Below are 19,814 nucleotides of genomic sequence, written 5' to 3' on the forward strand. Positions count from 1 at the left end.
CACACATGACGTTCGTAATGGGAAGCGTTCGGTCTTACACTGAGCGCACGCTCGTGGTGCTCGGTCTTATACTGAGCGCTCGCTCTAAATGGTGCTCGGTCTTATACTGAGCGCTCGCACTCCTTAGTCTTATATAAGAACGTACGTCCAACTTCAGACTTTCCACGCTCGGTCATTAACTGGCAGTGGATTTCAGCATGAGAGTTTTATGAAAGTGTTTCCCTTGAAGCCTTGAGATATTCGTGTTTGATGTATTCGGCCTAGAGCCTTTCTCACTTAAATTATTCTTGAAGAACTGGTTTCAGTTCACGAGCGTCAGTTCATTCAACTGATTCTCAAGGTAAATAACGTTCGTCCAAATGAACAGGGTATTACTCTGCCATTCCCGAATGTAACTATAACTCTGCCGTTCGTACTCTGATTCGAACGAGCGTCTTTTGGTCTCGCTCACAACGTTCGTCCTCGGTCTAATTGGGGGACAGAACGTTCGGTTTTTGATGGTTTCCCTATTAATGATGAAAATGATTATGGAATGATGAATAGTGAATAATGAACAGTATCTGAGATGAAATGAAAGTTATGAATGTTGAACGAGCGTTCCAGGTAGGAACGACTCAGATGAATGTTGGAATTTGTCAAGTATGACTGTGGGAAGTTAATGCTGGCTGTTCGATCCTGATGTTCCGTGAGTGCTCGTCCTCAAGTAGAGGGCGCACGTCATGCGTGGGAATGGCAGGAGGTCGTCGTCCTTAGAGGTACTTTGGACGGACGTACTAACCTCGGGTGGCAGCTGATGAGGATGCCAGTTACTACACCACCCGGGTGCGCGAACGCCTGTAACTACGCAGAATTCATACAGTCCGGACGGTCAGTCTAGTGTTGAGTTTTTATTTAGTACGTACGTTAAAGTGTGTTGATATGTGATGAATGCGTGCGTTGATATGTATGTGTGCAATGAACTATTTACTTGAATTTGTATGTTGATGCATGAGTTAAATTACATAAGCTTACCCTGTGTTTTCCTTGTGTTGTCTCGTTTTGTACGTCCGTCCTGTCATTGCAATGATCATCCGTGTGGATGTGAGTAGAGGGAGACGAGCGTTTGGAAGAGGCGCTGAATGAAGAGAACCTGGTCGATGTTGAAGTGAAGACCGAGCAGTGAGACGCTCGGCCAGTAGTGTAGCTTGTGTTAGAGTGGTCGTTCGACCATCTCATCTTGTTATTTTAGTTCTGATAGACCGTTCGGTATTTGTCCCGTGTAAACCGTTCGGTCAGGTTTCTTGTACGTTCGGCTTTTAAATTTGTAACTCCTGTTGAATGACGAGCGGCTTGTCGCGTTCGTTCGTTTTGGCTGTAAGACTGTTCTCAAGGACGTTCGTCCTTGAGCGTTCGTTTTCGTTTTCTTTATTTTTAGTTGTAAAACTGTTTTGGATTATTGTTAAAAGTGATTTTCTAATTATATGGTTTATGACTGTATTTTTGGGATGTCACAGTTAACGTCTTTATTATATAATATTGGTTATTGTATAATCGGGATGTTACAGGTTGTCGCAACCGGAATCGCGACGGGACGACGATCCGTGAAAGAACGATTTTGAAAAAAGAGATTTTGGAGTCGCCACCATAGTTTATTCTGAAAAACTACGGAAAAACCATAAAATGATAAGACATGGTCTATTAGAACCAGATTCTTGGTTCGGGAGTCGGTTACGTGTAGGGAAGGTATTAGCACCCTACAACATCTGCCTTAAGGCAGTACCTTTAATTAAATATGCGAATATGATGTGGTTTTCAAAATGTTTAACTTTCCCTTAAAATAAAACTCGAAAGAAACAAACAATATTTTTTAGTTTTTTGGGCCCGACAAGGATTGACCTTGCTCCTACGTATCCTCATTCAGAATGAGAAATCAGGGTTCCGTAGTTCGTTTAGAAAACTGCTTGAAAATTGGTTTGGAAATTGTTTGAAAATTTGTTATGGATAAATTTGGATTTTTTGGGCAAGTGAACCTGACAAGGACTAGCCTTGCTCCTACGTATCTCCACTTTTGATGAAGAATCAAGGATCACGTAGTTCTGGCTAGAAATATTGTTTGTTGTTTGAAAGGGTTGATGTTTTTATTTTTTTGAAGATTTTATATTCTTTTGGTATTTTTATAAAATAAACAAAAAAGGTTTTCAACACAAGGACGATGCGTGCGATCACACATGTGCTTAACCTTTAAAATATTTTTGGTATTTTTATAAAAGAAAGAGAAAAGGACTTTAGCACAAGGACGATGCGTGCGATCACACATGTGCTTAAAATTATTTTTGATATTATATTTTTTATTTTTGTTATTATTTTTTTATATTTTATCTTTCTTTTTCTTTTTTTTTTATGGTTTAATCCTTTTCGACATCCCTATTTATGTACGAATGTCTCAATTGGGTCCTCGTTTTTTAAAGTGTATCAAAATGGTCCCTAATTTTGAAAATTGATATCAATTGAGTCCTTTCCGTTAAGTTGGCTGGACGGCGTTAAAAAAATTGATGAGTGGATGCTGAGATGACGAACGAACGCTCGTCCACCAGCGAACGAACGCTCGTCCACCAGCGAACGAACGCTCGTCCACCAGAGAACGAACGCTCGTCGACCTCTTACTGCTGGACGACCGTTCGTTCCACACTGGACGACCGTTCGTTCGGTGGTCGACGAGCGTTCGTTCGCTGATGGACGAGCGTTCGTTCGGTGGTCGACGAGCGTTCGTTCGCTGATGGACGAGCGTTCGTTCGCTGGTGGACGAGCGTTCGTTCGCTTGTGGACGAGCGTTCGTTCGTCATCTCAGCATCCACTCATCAATTTTTTTAACGCCGTCCAGCCAACTTAACGGAAAGGACTCAATTGATATCAATTTTCAAAATTAGGGACCATTTTGATACACTTTAGAAAACGAGGACCCAATTGAGACATTCGTACATAAATAGGGATGTCGAAAAGGATTAAACCTTTTTTTATTTTTATAATTTTTACGCAAGAAAAACCAAACAAATAAGTCCAATTGATATAAAACAAAAGGGGTGTGGGATTATCCTACAAGGGGTTATATATAATAAAAACAAATAATAAAGCATAAGAGAAAAAGGCCAAAAGGAATAGGGGTGCAAAGATACAAAACCAGGAGTGCAACTCGAACTTCTTATGTAGGCCCGATAGGGGTGCAACAGCAAAGCTGGAGGTGCCAGAAATAAGATGAGCCCAATGTCCAAACCTCCTTTTTTATTGTTTGCAGAAACGGAATGGGCTTCAGCCCAAACAGAAGTAGGGGTGTGAGGTCAAAATTGGAGGTGTATTCTGAAATAGTGTGCTCACGTTCAATTCCCTTTTCTTTATTTTATTTGCTGGCAGAAAGGCTTAAGCCCAAATGAAAGGGGTTCAAAGCATGAAACAGAGGGGTGTAGAAAAAGTTCTCTTTTTTTTGTTTTAGGGTTCAAAGCCCTTTCAAACCCAATCAGAATCCCTTGGCTGTGTTCGCATGAACAGAATTTACTGTTCATGCGAATTATAGAGCGATGAATTAAGCATATTATGCGTTCGCTTGGAGTGAAATACGCGGACGGATTTGCGATGAAATGCGGGATGGTTGCACTGTTCAGTCACCCGCGGTTGTGAAGAGATTTGCGCGGATTGTGAGCGAAATGTCATGTGTGCCCTCGGTTAAGAAACGCTAGAAACGCGTAACCGGTTACGCGTTTGCATAAAAGGTTACACGTTCGCGTAACCGGTTACGCATTCGCGTAACCGGTTACGTACGCGATTTCCTATTTTTTTTTTTAAGTTTTTTTTATAATTATTTTAATATTAATAAAATTAGGTATATTATATTTTTTAATTTTTTAAAAATAAATTGATTATTATATTTTCTAATTTATTTTTAATAAATTGATTATTATATTTTCTAATTTATTTTTAATAAATTGATTAATTAGTTTTCTAATTTATTAAAAAAAATTGATTATTTAGTTTTTTTAATTTTTAAACATTAATTTTATAAATTATTCATAATTTTTTTTTCTTTATAAACATTTTTACAATTAAATATAACATTTATAAATAACATTTTATATTACTTTTAGGTTTAATAGGTTCGGAGGTCCCTATATTTGTGGGTTCGTTTCAATTGGGTCCTCCAATTTTGAAAGTGATCAATTTGGTCCCTAATTTAACAAAATTGAGTCAATAATACCCTTTCCGTTAAATGCAATGAACGTCATTAACTTTTTAAACATGTGGTATGTTGAAGCATCCTTCAAATAAAACTGTGCCACCTGCAAATAAAAGGATGCCTCAACATGCCACATGTTTAAAAAGTTAACGCCGTCCATTACATTTAACGGAAAGGGTATTATTGACTCAATTTTGTTAAATCAGGGACCAAATTGATCACTTTCAAAATTGGAGGACCCAATTGAAACGAACCCACAAATATAAGGACCTCCGAACCTATTAAACCTCACTTTTATAACTAGGGCATTTTGGTAATCCTTAATTTCTATCAATTAAACTAATTTTTAAAATCTATCACATCAATCAAATCCTACACTAATTCTCACAAACTTTACTTCCAAATCCACTCTCAATTACCCACAAATCCACTCAAAAAAACAACAAAAAAATTACCCTCAAATCCATTCAAATCATCTCCCCCAAATCATCTCCCCCAAATCGCTCCAAACGAACACAAGGGGTCATCCCCTTCATTCCAACACTTCAACTTAGTTCTCCAGAGACCCAAGGTCTCTTTTCCCTCGAAGATTCGCCGCCGCTACACTCTGAACTGGCCACCGTGACACCGCCTTCTACCAGCTCTGAAAACGCCGGCGACAACAGGTACACCCGAAACCACCGGCGGCCCCGACGTGACTGCCTTCTCTTCTCCGCGCGCGAGGCTGACGCTGCTTCTTCGAATCCGGCCACCACGCCACTACTTCGTCAAATCCAGCCACCGCGACCCAGCCTTCGCGTTACTGCTTCTCTTTTTTTTTTTTTGGTGTCAAGTTGTCGGGTGGTTTTTGATGATCGGTGCTTATCGATGGTGGAACTGGTGTTTGGTTGTGTTGTGGTTTCTATGTGCAGGTTGAAGAGATAAATTTGAATGAGTTTGAGATTGGATGATGAATGTTGTTGGAGGTAATGGAGTTGGGAGTGAAAAAGGAAGTGGTTGGGTCACGGTGGAGGCAAAATGATGATGGGTGTTTGGAGATGAAAATGGATGGTCGGCTGAAGATGGGGATGATGAGCAGAGGGACCAGTGTCATGAAGGGAGGAAGATTGATGATGGCCGTTGGCCGTGAGTTAGAGGTGAATGAATGGAATGGATTTCAAGAGCAGAGATATTGAGATCGGTGATGACCAGGGAGGATGACAGTGGCATGGAAGAAAATACTAATTCACATGTGCAAGACCAAATGGGACTAGCAAGCAGACACATAAATGCTAACTCTTAAACTGAAACACTTACTAACTGAAGTAGTAAGACTTACCTCTATGGACCAAATTCGCGCTTTGCTTATGGCTTGCAGTCGTCGATCAATGCTTCTTATTTATCCTCCTTTCTGAACATGGCCTGCGCTCCTTCTTCGTCATGGGTGTAATTAGCTGATGAATGATGAAGGGTCGTGGGGTGAGGGGAGTCGAGACTGGATTATGGTTGAAGGTAGAGGTGTTGGAGATCCCCCTTCAATCTGTAATGAACATATTTAAAGAACACCATGCATTGCGTCCCAGGAGTTCAGACACGTCCCTGAGACACCTTCCTTAATCTGGGATTCTTGTTTTGTCTTTTTTTTGTTTTTTTAGAAAACTTTCCAGGAACTCGGAGAGGAACTCGGAGACACATCCCTGATTCCGGACTTTTGTTTTTTTATTTATTTTTTATTATTTTTATTTTTATTTTTTATTATTTTTTTATTATATTTTTTTATTAAAATAAATAAAGTGCAACGAAATAAAAGACGAACGCCCCACTGTTTGGACGAACGCTTCAACAAGACCGAACGTCTATGACGAGTACTACACAAACATCATCTAGAACGGCCGCTCATTATGGACACAGAAAAACATATCAAGACCGAACGTTTAATTGAGAATAAACCCATCAAGATCGAACGTTCAACTAACATATGAAAATGACCGAACGCAATTTGATGAACACCAGTTGGTCGAACGCTCAAAACCGAACGCCGTATTGGACTTAACACGCCGAACTGCCAAGAAAAGAGAAAATAAGAGATAAGAGAGAGGAAACTTGCAAGGCGTCTTGCTGCGCTCCATGGAGTCCTCGTCGTAGGTCATGGCGGAGTTGAGCGGTGCGGCGGTTGAGCGCTCAAACGCCATTGCTGCAATAGAATCACACGCTCAGAAGAAACGCGAATGAAATTGCGAAAAAAAAAAGACAAACTAGACTTGCAGCTGAAACGCCATTGGTGAACGGTGCTCTCATTAGTGCATTACGAATTGGGAACTGAAGAGAGAGAAAGGAAGAAAAGAAAGAGGAAAAAGAGTTGTTGTGAGGTGGTTTGTGGGAGCTTTTTGGAGCGAAAGGGATTTAATGCATATCTGAAGGGTAAAAAAGGGAAGAGGAGATACAGAGAGCATTGTGGTGGAGAGTAACTCTCTAGAAAACGAATATATGAAATAAAAAGGTTATTTATTTGTCACTTTAATTTAGTGTTTTTGTTTGGCGGCTTACACATGAGATCTTTGTTCTGGTGCGGCGCAGCGCAGCTTCACGCATGCACAGTCACCATGTCCACTTCAATCCTCTCTGGTCTCAAACCCATTTCCGTTAACACCCTCCTCAACGAAGGAGCCCTCAAACCCGCTTTTGAATCCTTAACCCTCCTTTCCTCTCACCCACTCACGCCCCCCTCGCTTCTCGAACACGCGCATTCTCTCCTCCTTGACTTCTGCACCACTGAGAAAGCCCTCCCACAAGGCCAACAGTTGCATGCCCGTTTGTTAAAATCTCACGTTTCGGCGTTTCTAGCCACCAAGCTTGTCCACATGTACGGAAAATGTGGCTCTTTGAGCGATGCACTCAAAGTGTTCGGCGAAATAACTGAAAGAACTAATTTTACCTGGAATGCCATGATGGGTGCGTTTGTGTCAAGCGGTAAATACCTCGAAGCAATTGAGTTGTACAGAGAGATGAGAGTCGATGGAGTGGCGCTTGACGCTTGTACTTTTCCCTCCGTGCTTAAAGCGTGTGGTGCTCTTGGAGCAACTCGCTCTGGGGCTGAAATCCATGGTGTGGCTGTTAAGTGTGGATATGGTGAATTTGTGTTTGTGTGCAATGCGCTTATAAGTATGTATGCCAAGTGCGGTAATCTTGATGGGGCCAGGATGCTGTTTGATGGGATTATGATGGAGAAAGAGGACGCTGTTTCTTGGAATTCTATTATTTCGGCACATGTAGCAGAAGGGAAATGCTTGGAGGCATTGTCGCTTTTTAGAAGAATGCAGGAGGTTGGTGTCGAGAGTAATACATATACTTTTGTTGCAGCTCTTCAAGGTTGTGAGGATCCCTCGTTTGTTAAACTGGGTACGGAGATTCATGGTGCCGTGTTGAAATCTAACCATTTTGTTGATGTCTATGTTGCCAATGCTTTGATTGCCATGTATGCAAAGTGTGGTCGTATGGAGGATGCTGTAAGAGTTTTTGAAAGTATGCTTTGCAGGGATTGTGTATCTTGGAATACATTGCTCTCTGGTTTGGTTCAAAATGAGCTCTATAGTGATGCTGTAAATTACTTTCGAGATATGCAGGGTTCTGGCCTGAAGTTTGATCAGGTGTCAGTGTTAAACTTGATTGCTGCGTCTGGCCGATTGGGAAATTTATTGAAAGGGAAGGAAGTTCATGCCTGTGTAATAAGAAATGGAATGGATTGTAATATGCAGATTGGGAACACCATGATAGATATGTATGCCAAGTGTTGCTGTGTGAAATATATGGGTCATGCTTTTGAATGTATGCCTAAAAAGGATTTGATTTCTTGGACAACTGTTATTGCCGGTTATGCACAGAATGAATGCCATCTAGAAGCAATGAACTTGTTCCGGATGGTTCAGGTGGAGGGGATGCCTGTTGATCCCATGATGGTTGGAAGTGTTTTGCAGGCTTGTGGCGAGTTGAAATCTAAAAACTTTGTCAGAGAAATTCATGGTTATGTTTTGAAAAGAGATTTAGCTGATACAGTGCTACAAAATGCCATTGTCAATGTATACGGAGAAGTTGGGCATATAGATTATGCAAGACGTGTATTTGAATCAATTAAATCCAAAGATATTGTGTCTTGGACAAGTATGATTACCTGCTGTGTTCATAATGGACTTCCAGTTGAGGCTCTTGAACTTTTCTACACTCTAAACCAATTTAAAATTCATCCCGACTATATAGCTCTCATTAGTGCACTATCTGCCACTGCTAGTTTATCTTCATTGAAGAAAGTGAAGGAGATTCACGGGTTTCTGATTAGGAAAGGTTTTTTCTTGGAGGGACCAATTGCTAGCTCCCTGGTGGATACGTATGCTCACTGTGGGAATGTGGAGAACTCAAGAAAGATATTTAATTCTGTAAAAAAAAGAGATTTAATTTTATGGACTTCCATGATTAATGCAAATGGAATGCATGGATGTGGACGTAGGGCCATTTCTTTATTCGAGGAAATGACTGATGAAAATGTTATTCCTGATCATATAACATTTTTGGCTTTATTATATGCATGCAGCCATTCAGGGTTGATGGATGAAGGTAAGAGGGTTTTCGATATTATGAAATATGAATATAAACTAGAACCCTGGCCAGAGCATTATGCCTGTATGGTTGATCTCCTCAGCCGTTCCAATTCCCTTGAGGAGGCTCATAGTTTTGTGAGAAACATGCCTATCAAACCTACTTCTGAAGTCTGGTGTGCTCTTCTCAGCGCTTCCCTCATTCATTCTAATAAAGAACTGCGAGAGCTTGCAGCAAAGAAGCTCTTACAATCGGATACAGAGAATTCAGGAAAATATGTATTGATATCAAACATCTTTGCAGCAGATGGTAGATGGAACGATGTTGAAGAGGTGAGGTTGAGAATGAAAGGAAATGGCACGAAGAAGACACCAGGATGCAGTTGGATTGAGGTTGAGAATAAGATTCACACCTTCATGGCAAGGGACAAGTCTCATCCAAAATCTGATGATATTTGTCTAAAACTAGCTCAGTTTACAGAACTTCTGGAAACAGAAGGCTATAGGGCTCAAACGAAGTTTGTGTTCCATAATGTCAGTGGAGAAGAAAAAATGCAGATATTATATAGACATAGTGAAAGGTTGGCACTTGGTTTTGGTCTGCTTGTTACGCCAAACGGTTCTACTATTCGGATCACAAAAAACCTTCGAATTTGTGATGATTGTCATACATTCTTTAAGATAGCATCAAAAGTCTCCCAACGGACCCTTGTTGTAAGGGATGCCAATAGGTTCCATCATTTTGAAAGAGGAATTTGTTCATGTGGAGATTTCTGGTGAATACTTGATAATATGAAAATTTATAGCACACTTTCTATGTAGAGTTTACAACTTGATTCATGGTCCACATGTTAGTCCTAGTTCATCCATGAAAAAGCCCCATGGTTTCTTCAAGTGGAGTAAAAGAAAGCTTTAGCTCCCAAAACTCTACGTAAAGTGGATTAGAATCAAGATCAAGACTGAAGTGAGTTTAACCTTTAATTAACTCTTATAAACAATATCAAATATGTTGGTAATTTTTTTTATATTTAAATCAAAAATTTTATATTATAGTGTGAGTAGTGGCCTTGATGAGTTCGAAAGGCAGTTTTGAATCTGTCAGCAGGATGAACCAATATTTGGTGATAGCCTGATTTGAGGTCCAACTTAGAGAAGAATTTTGCACCAAATAATTCATCTAGTAGCTCCTCAACAGTTGGGATAGGAAATTTGTCTTTGATTGTGACAGCATTCAGTGCTCTGTAGTCAGTACAAAATCTCCAAGTACCATCTTTCTTTTTGACCAAAATAATTGGGCAAGAGAAGGGGCTGGTGCTGTGGGTAATAATGCCTTCGTCCAACATTTGTTGCACCATATTCTCAATTTGTTGTTTCTGACTGTGAGGATATTTGTATGGCCTCACTCTCACAGCATTCACATCCGGCAAGAGAGGAATGCAGTGGTTTTGAGATCTATTTGGGGGAAGGCCCTTCGGTTTTGCAAAGATCATGTTGTATGTGTGAAGTAGAAGTGCAATGTCAGGGTCAATATTCTCTAGGATAACCAAGCCATCATCCTCTAGAGTTAGAGGTTGAGTTAATTGTAATGTAAACAGTTCTGCAATGGCATCAGTTTTGCACAATCTAGTCATCTGATGCAGCTCTGCTGGTTTTGGCAGAGTTGGTGGCTCACCTTGCAATGTAATGAGTTGTTTGTCCGAATAAAACTTTAAGGAGAGTGAACGATAGTCTGCAATGTGTGGTCCAATAGTAGCCAACCAAGCAGCACCTAATATCAAATCAGCACCAAAAACTGGTAATAGGTACACTGGAAGTTTAAGTGTATGGCCTTGCACCTTAACCTGAATTTCTTTAATAACCCCTTCAGTAGACATGGCATTTCCATTGCCTACCAGAACCTGCAGAGAGAACATATCCTCCACCGGCAGTTTAAGGCAATGAGCAATTCGTGGTTGCAAGAAATTATCAGAACTCCCACTATCCAACAATATCTGAATAGTCAGGCCTTGTAATGACCCTTGAAAACGCATAGTTCCCACACCGGTAACACCCTTTAAAGCATTAAGAGACAGATGGTGTTCCAAGTTCTGTTCTAAGGCAGGAATTTCCGTATCAGTCTGCTCCTCCTCATCATATTCAACTTGTAAAAATGTATATTGGCGATTTGGACACTTATGGTTTGCCGTCAACCTCTCATCGCATGTATAACACAGCCCTTTTTCCCTGTGTGATTGCATTTCTGCTGGTGACAAACCTCTCATCGCATGTATAACACAGCCCTTTTTCCCTGCGTGATTGCATTTCTGCTGGTGACAAACGTTTAATGTTATTGGGACGGAGGTTTTGGGGAAAAGGCCTTTGGTTCGGGGTAGGAAGAATGGGTTGTTGTGGTGGATTGTTATAAGATTGGGTAGTAGTAGGTGATGTGTTTTGGGTGGCATTTCTGGAAGTGTTTGGGTTGTATGGTCGTGGTATGAAGGTGTATTTCTCTTCAAACAGTCGGGCTAGGGAAATGGCTTTAAGGATTGTGTTTGGTGCTTGAGCTATCACCTCTCTACGAATGTCGGTTTTCAACCCACTGATGAAGCAATCTAGAAGGGCTTCATTGCTAACACCATAAATCTTATTAGCAAGAGCTGTAAACTGCACATAATATTCATTGACAGATGTGGATTGGGTGAGTTTAAACAAGGTAGATCTAGGTGATTCAAAGGGTGAAGGGCCAAATTCCAACTCTAATGAACGGACCAAGGTGTTCCATGAAACAATGGGATTATTTCTTTGCATCATTTGATACCACGGCACCACTTCTTTTTCGAAATGAATTGCTGCTATGGTCAACCGCTGTTCATCCGGAGTATCATAATAGTCGAAGAATTGCTCCGCTTTAAATATCCATTGTAGCACATCTGAACCATCAAAACGTGGAAAATCCAGCTTAACATTTCTGACCTGAAACGGTCCATGAACATTGCGTGAGTTCGCTCCTCCATGTGCCATATTCTCCTTCAAATCCTCAAAGGCATTACGAAGCTCTTGCATCTCTGCAGCATGCTCCCGTTCACGTTTCTGCATGAGCTCTAGGATCTGCTTAAGGTCATTTGAAGATGAAGCCTCGGCCATGGCAATGAAAGCACCAGTTTGTAATATACTCAATGTAACAGTAATATGAAACAGAGTAAGGCACCAAAATTTTGGAATGAGAAGTGTATATTCCAGAATTTTTTTTTTTCTCCCTGTGAGTTCAAATGGTATCACGGAGAATTAACAAAAGCTGCAATACAAAAGTTGGTCTCAGCAATGAAGGAATACGTCCTAGAGAGAGAAGAAGAATTTCCAATCATTGCCTCCCCCTCCAGTGCTAACTAATCCCCCTTTTTGTACCCATTCTTTCCCCACAGAAAATCCCTCAATCTTGTATTTTCCTTTCTCTCTCTCACGTGCCTTTGTCTGCCACTCTCTTCTGCTATCGGTGCCATGTGGCTTGATTTCCCAACTGACTCATCCTTAGCCTCCATTTCCCCTGCCCATTCTACCCCTGCAGTGGCCCTTTTATTCTCACTCGTTACAGAGACTCAATAACAAAACAGAAAGAAATATTATTAGTGCATGTTGGAAGAATAATGGGGGCACCATGTCATACGCACTCAGCAGCAAGGCATGGGAGGAATGCACTAAGTAGTGCTGTCCAACTAGGCACCGAGAATGGAATTTGGAGCGTGGGCAGTAGCACTTAACATGCACATGGAAGGAGAAGCAGACGTCTCTTACAGTAAGATAAAAGGGAGTAGACAGTAGGCAGAGGAGTAGAGTAGTAGTGTAGAGCACCATTTACGTTTCTGTTCTGGTTTTCATTTTTCCCCCTCCCCTTTTGGGGAGGTTTGGGGTTTAGTTTTCATTTTCCAGTGTTCTTACCCGGTACATATATATATATATATACATATATACATATATACATACATATATACATATATATATGTACATATATACATATATATATATATGTACATATATACATATATATATGTACATATATACATATATATATATATGTAACATCCCAAAATACAGTAATTACCATAATTCAGAATTAATTACAATTAACAGTAACATAAACAGTCTTTGCATTAAAATTAGGATTTAAAAGCCGAACGACATCAGTACAAAAGAAGGCGCATAAACGCAGGCCATGAAAATCTGAAACGAACGTTCTTAAATGTATAAAACAACGTACGACAAAACAAGAATTAGAAGCTTAAGACGAACGACCTTACAAAATACTTGGCCGAACGTTTAAACTACACTAACGTTCACAGATCTATTCTAACGAGCGCTCTAAGGCTCGGCCTTCACATCAACTTCCACCAGATTTGTTTCATCCAAATTTTCTTCTTCCAGCATTTGCTCAAGGGATGCACCACCATCTGCTCACATCCACACGGATGATCATTGCAAGACAAGACGAACGTACATGGACAGTAGACAACACAATGGAAACGCAAGGGTAAGCTTATAATATTTAATTTATACAATCAACACATACATTTACATTTCAAAACACACATACAGCAAGTGATTCATCAAATAATAAACATACAAAGACGTATAATAAGACAGACCGTCCGGACTGTATGAATCTGTGTAGTTACAAGCGTCCTTGCACCCGAGTGATGTAGTAACTGGGATACACCAAACAGCTGCCACTCGAGGTAAGTCCGTTCTTACGTCGCCCATGTTAACTTATGGACTAAGGACCTCCTGCCGTTCCCACACATGAATACCCCCTTCTACTTGAAGAGGCGTATCACGAAACATCAGGATGGACAGCGAGTCTTAACTTATCCACAGTCATACTTTACCAAATTTCATATCCAATATAGAAACCAGAGTCGTTCCTCCTTGGAACGCTCGTTCAAATATCATTATCACAACTTCATTTCTTAAATAGTTCGCACACTTTAACTTTTTCAATAATTCACATTTTCATTCTATGTTCCACTTTTATAAAAAGACGAACGTTAATTAACTGTATGGACAACGCTATTTGATATCAGAAAATCACTCAATTGTTCGAGCGCTTGATAGGAGACCTTACACGATTTAGAACGAACATTTGATAAGAGGTCGGACATATTCAAGAACGAATGCTCGACATGAGGTCGAACGAAATCAAAGACGAACGCTCGACATGAGGTCGAACGCTATCAAAGATAACCGCTCGACAGAAGGTCGAACGCCAATCAAGGATGAACGCTCGACATGAGGTCGAACGCCATCAAAGGAAATCGCTCGACATGAGGTCGAACGTAATCAACTACGAACGCTCGACATGAGGTCGAACGCTATCAAAGACAACCGCTCGACAGAAGGTCGAACGCCAATCAAGGACTAACACCCGACATGAGGTCGAACGCCATCAAAGGAAATCGCTCGACATGAGGTCGAACGCCATCAAAGGAAATCGCTCGACATGAGGTCGAACGCTATCAAAGACAACCGCTCGACAGAAGGTCGAACACCAATCAAGGATGAACGCTCGACATGAGGTCGAACGCCATCAAAGGAAATCGCTCGACATGAGGTCGAACGCCATCAAAGGAAATCGCTCGACATGAGGTCGAACGCTATCAAAGACAACCGCTCGACAGAAGGTCGAACGCCAATCAAGGACGAATGCTCGACATGAGGTCGAACACTATCAAAGACAACCTTAGAAGAATTTTCCAGATTTCAAATTTATAAACTTTACAACTTTCATTCTAGATTTATTTCCCATTATCATCACCATACAGATCTCAACATTTTAAACATTCCTATTATTCAATAACTAAACTCCTTTCATACATCATCATATCAATATACATTTAAATCAAATTCAACAACAACATATATAATATATACATGCAGTACTCGTTCATGACAGATCAATCAAAAACCAGAATCATATCAGATATCAGTGAACAATCCATAACAGCTCAAACTTCACACAGTTCATACATGCAACTCAGAGCATACAACCTACAGAATAAATTAAACATATAAGCTTCCCTTACCTGGATAGCAGTGTACTTCCAACAGCAAGATTTTTGGGTTTCCTCTAACCACGTCTTACACCCAGGTTTCGCTCAACAGTTCTCACGTAAAAACTAAGACACCAAAATCAACGTACTTCAGACCGAGAACTCATGCATGCAACCAAACTAGGGTTCGCATGAAACCAGAGAGGACGACGTGTAGAAAGGAAAACTTACCAGTTCCGATCCAAGTTCTGTTCGGTCCAAATGAAAGATCACCGCTGGACGAACGCTTCTATGGTTCTGGAAAGTGAATCGGAGAAGAAGAAGATGAGTTACAGAAGAGAGAAGGGTAACTGGTTTTAGAGAGAGATCAGAGAAAATGGAAGGTTTGGTTCTGGGGAAGAAGACGAGTGATGCAGGTGAGCGGAAAGGTTTTCGAAAAATCATTTTTGTTCCTTCCAAATCCAGACGAGCGAGCGTCTCATTTTCGGACACCTGCAACCCTCATTCTGATTTCAGAACTTCCAAAGTGACAAGTGGCAGGCGTGCATGCAGCGCTTGGTGCGTTTTTAATGCACTGAGTGTATGTCGTGCGCACGTTTCAGAGAATGATGGGCGAGATTCTTCGTGCACGACAGAGAGGAAAATCAGAGTTTGGAAGTGGGTTTTTAATTACCCATAGCAGTGACGTGGTGTGTGTATTAGTGGTGATGTGCCAGAGAATTATTACTACTAATTATTCAGGGTTTCACATTCTCCCTAACTACAAAAATTTTCGTCCTCGAAAATTTAGAACTTACCCGAGAATAAGTGCGGATACAAGTCCCTCATTGCACTCTCCACTTCCCACGTTGAATCTCCAGTCTTGGCATCCCACACCACCTTCACTAATCGCATGTCCTTTCTCTTGTATAGTTTGGTGCGAACATCTTCAATGCGGACTGGTTGTAACTCCAACGTTCGGTTCGGTTGAAGTTGAATATCTTCCAGTTCTAAGACATGAGAGGGATTGGCTATATACTTCCTAAGTTGAGACACATGGAAGACCGGATGCAGGTTTGATAGCTGAGGAGGTAAGGCAAGCTCATAGGCTACGGGTCCAATCTTCTTCAAAATCTGGTACGGCCCTATGAACTTGGGAGACAGCTTCTTTGGACGAACGACTCGTCCTACACCAGTAATCGGATTGAGTCGAAGAAACACATGGTCTCCTGCAGCGAACTCCAATGGTCTTCTTCTTCTATCCGCATAGGATTTCTGCCTGCTCAAAGACGTCCTCAATCTATCTTGGATCAACTTAACCTTCTCGGTTGTTTGCTGGATGAGTTCAGGTCCAGTTAGTACGTTCTCTCCCTCTTGGAACCAGCAAAGTGGCGTTCGACATTTCCTCCCATAGAGTGCTTCGAACGGCGCCATTCCAATGCTCGCCTGGAAACTGTTGTTGTACGTGAACTCCACCAGTGGCAAGATCTCATCCCATGCGCCTAAGTGGTCTAGGACGCACGTCCTCAATAAATCTTCTAGCGTCTGGATAGTACGTTCAGACTGGCCGTCCGTTTGTGGATGATATGCTGAACTCATCTGCAGCCTGCTCCCCAACTCGCCTTGTAATGATTGCCAAAACCGAGATGTGAATCTAGTGTCTCGGTCAGAAATGATGCTTGAAGGCACTCCATGAAGACGAACGATCTCCTTGATATATAACTTGGCTAGGTTGGTCATTGACATCTTCAAGTTCACGGGCAGGAAATGGGCGCTCTTCGTTAGTCTGTCCACGATCACCCAGATTGAGTCATGATTCCTAACCGTTCGTGGTAGATGAGTCACAAAATCCATGGAGATGCTATCCCACTTCCATTCTGGAATCTCTAATGGTTGAAGTAATCCACCTGGTCTTAGGTGTTCAGCCTTTGCATGTTGACAGGTCAAACAAGATGTCACAAAACGAGCTATATCACTCTTCATTCCAGGCCACCAAAACGATTTCCGAAGGTCTTGATACATCTTAGTCATACCGGGGTGTATGCTAAGACGGCTATGATGCGCTTCCTCCAGTATGATCCGCTTCAGCTCGCCATCATTTGGAATGCACGTCCGACCCATGTAACGTAACATGCCGTCCGTTCCAGCGTTGAAATGTTTGGCCTGATCCGTACCGAGCGCGCTTAAAATCTCCAATAGCTTTTCATCCTCCCGTTGTTTCATCCAGATTTGGTCGAACACGTTGCTAGATATTCTAAGGTTACAGCACTTGATGCTGTTCGGTTCTAACTCAAAATGCAGCCTTAGATCTCTGAAACTCTCCACCAAGCTCAACTCGCGTACCATCATAGACGACATATGCACCACTTTTCTGCTTAGAGCGTCCGCTACCACGTTTGCTTTTCCTGGATGATAGAGCAGCTCGAAATCATAATCCTTCAAGAACTCAAGCCACCTCCTTTGTCTCATATTCAACTCCTTCTGATCAAAGAGATACTTGAGACTCTTGTGATCACTGAACACTTGGAACGTGGATCCATACAAGAAATGCCTCCAGATCTTCAGCGCAAAAACGACCGCTGCCAACTCCAGGTCGTGCGTTGGGTAATTCCTCTCGTGAATCCTCAACTGCCGAGACGCATACGCTACCGCTCGCCTCTCTTGCATCAAAACACAACCCAATCCTTGATGAGACGCGTCACAGTAGACTTCAAACGGTTTAGACGTGTCCGGAATGATTAGTACAGGAGCACTCGTCAACTTCACTTTCAATTCTTGAAAACGCTCCTCACACAAATCAGTCCAAGCGAACGGCTGATCCTTTCTAGTCAATTGGGTAAGCGGAGCCACTATCTTGGCGAATCCCTCTATGAAACGTCTATAGTAGCCCGCAAGGCCAACGAAGCTTCTCACCTCCGTGACTGAACGCGGACGTTCCCAATCCCTAACCGCTCGTACCTTTGCTGGATCTACCGAGATCCCTCCAGCGGACACAATATGACCCAGAAATTGCACCTCCTTCATCCAGAATTCACACTTGGACAGTTTGGCATACAATTCCTTTTCCCTCAACACGCTCAGCACTGCCCTCAAGTGTTCTTCATGTTCAGCTTGCGTCTTAGAGTAGATGAGAATATCATCTATAAAAACGACCACGAACTTATCCAGATATGGCCGGAAAATGCGATTCATATAATCCATGAACACTGCAGGAGCATTTGTTACTCCAAAAGGCATCACTACGTACTCGTAGTGTCCATAACGCGATCTGAAAGCGGTCTTCTGGATGTCGTCCTCCTTCACTCTGATTTGGTGATATCCCGAACGCAAATCAATCTTAGAGAACACCGTTGCCCCATGCAGTTGATCCAACAAGTCGTCAATCCTTGGCAACGGGTATTTGTTCTTGATGGTTAGCTTGTTCAATTGCCTGTAGTCTATGCATAACCGAGAGCTGCCATCCTTCTTCTTTACTAAGAGCACAGGCGCTCCCCATGGCGATACGCTTGGTCTTATGAATTGCTTCTCCATTAGTTCCTCAATCTGCTTTTTGAGTTCAACCAACTCTGCAGGCGCCATACGGTACGGTTGAACAGATATAGGGGCTGCTGTTGTCACCAGATCAATGGTGAATTCAACCTCACGCACCGGAGGTAGTCCAGGGATCTCTTCTGGAAAGACATCCTGGAATTCGTCCACCACCGTTCGTCCTTCAGTACACTTCTTGGACGAACGCTCAAAATTCTCATCCGCACTCTCTCGGTCTTCATGCGTCATGATCAAGAAGCAAGACGCGCCCTCCATAATATCTTCTTTTAGTTGACCGAGCGTTACTGAAAATACTTCTTCTTCTTCACCAGGAAAAATTAACTCCTTCGCTCCACAATCAATAAGAATGCGATTGGCAGCCAACCAATCCATTCCTAAAATCACCTCCAAACCTTGAAGGGGTAAGCAGATGAGGCTAACCTTAAACTTACGTCCCTCCACTTCTATAGGACACTTGACGCACATAGTGGACGTCCTAACCTCACCAGCTGCTGGGGTAGACACCACCAGATCACACAACATCTCACTCACTTTTAATCCCAGTTTTTCAACACACGCCTTCGAGATGAAGGAGTGCGTCGCCCCCGAATCAAACAAAGCACAGCATGATCTACCATACAGCATGCATTCACCAATTACAAGGTTACCTGAGCTTGCTGCCTCCGCGCTCGTTATAGCATATACTCGCCCACTTGCTTGGGCTCGTCCTCCTCTCGCCTGATTCCTTCCAGCATTGGGTGGCCTCATCACCGCACGCCCACTCATATTGCACTCATGATCCGAGTGTCCGTTTCTCCCACAACTATTACAGTGCTTGACTCCCACCAACTGAGGGCAGGAAGACCTATAATGTGGCCCTCCACACCGGAAACAAACGACACCTCCCTGCCCAGACTGTCCGACAGGAACTACTGCTTGAGATCCGCTCGTCTGAGAAGACTGATTTGGACGAGCGTAAGGGGGTCTCCTCTGTACAGCACCTCCCCTGGACACGATTGGTCCTCTACTCACTTGTTGCGACCTCTTCTGACGTTCCGCTTCTGCCATGTTCCTCTCCAAGACCTTGGCTCTCTCAACCATAGCAGGGAACGTTCGGATACACAAACTGGATATCAACACTTTCAAGTCGCTCCGCAATCCGTTTTCAAACTTTCTACACTGCCATACTTCACTTGTGGCCATGGTATTGAATCTGACGAGATGCTTGAACTTATTGGTGTATTCGGAAACAGACATACCTCCTTGAACCAGTTGTAGAAATTCTACCTCCTTCGCAAACCGAACGCTGTCCGGAAAGTATTCTTCATAAAACTTAGCCCTAAACACTTCCCAAGTGACCGGCTGTCGTGCGTCTGCGAGAATGGCTCTCGCGCTCGTCCACCAATGACTTGCTTCTCCCGTCAACAGATACTCCGCGTACGCTAATCTATTCTCATCTGGGCATCTCTTGGCATTGAAAATTTTCTCTATATCCCTTAACCATTGATCTGCTTC

At 42.2% G+C, this 19,814-nt stretch overlaps 2 protein-coding genes across 2 annotated transcripts; one reads left to right on the plus strand and one right to left on the minus strand.

The window, feature by feature from the left end:
* Positions 1–6,708: 6,708 nt before the first annotated feature.
* On the plus strand, positions 6,709–9,577 carry LOC108319745 (pentatricopeptide repeat-containing protein At3g63370, chloroplastic). Its single transcript, XM_017550985.2, has one exon. The coding sequence runs from the start codon at positions 6,733–6,735 to the stop codon at positions 9,550–9,552; it is 2,820 nt and encodes a 939-aa protein (XP_017406474.2). The 5' UTR covers positions 6,709–6,732; the 3' UTR covers positions 9,553–9,577.
* A 223-nt stretch (positions 9,578–9,800) lies between these two features.
* LOC108319747 (uncharacterized) lies at positions 9,801–11,895 on the minus strand. The gene is made up of 2 exons (XM_017550987.1): positions 11,323–11,895; positions 9,801–11,075 (listed from the first exon to the last, which is right to left on the minus strand). The coding sequence occupies exons 1-2, from the start codon at positions 11,893–11,895 to the stop codon at positions 9,801–9,803; spliced, it is 1,848 nt and encodes a 615-aa protein (XP_017406476.1).
* Between the last annotated feature and the right edge of the window lie 7,919 nt (positions 11,896–19,814).

Source organism: Vigna angularis, chromosome 3 (assembly GCF_016808095.1).
Source record: "Vigna angularis cultivar LongXiaoDou No.4 chromosome 3, ASM1680809v1, whole genome shotgun sequence".
NCBI classification, from domain to species: domain Eukaryota; kingdom Viridiplantae; phylum Streptophyta; class Magnoliopsida; order Fabales; family Fabaceae; genus Vigna; species Vigna angularis.

Bases quoted from the DNA above. Each gene is read 5' to 3' on its own strand.
- LOC108319745 (XM_017550985.2), top strand. From the start codon at position 6,733: ATGAGATCTTTGTTCTGGTGCGGCGCAGCGCAGCTTCACGCATGCACA.
- LOC108319747 (XM_017550987.1), bottom strand. From the start codon at position 11,895: ATGGCCGAGGCTTCATCTTCAAATGACCTTAAGCAGATCCTAGAGCTC. The intron at 11,076-11,322 runs GTGATAGCTCAA...TGTCACCAGCAG, and splicing joins AAACCGACATTCGTAGAGAG to AAATGCAATCACGCAGGGAA.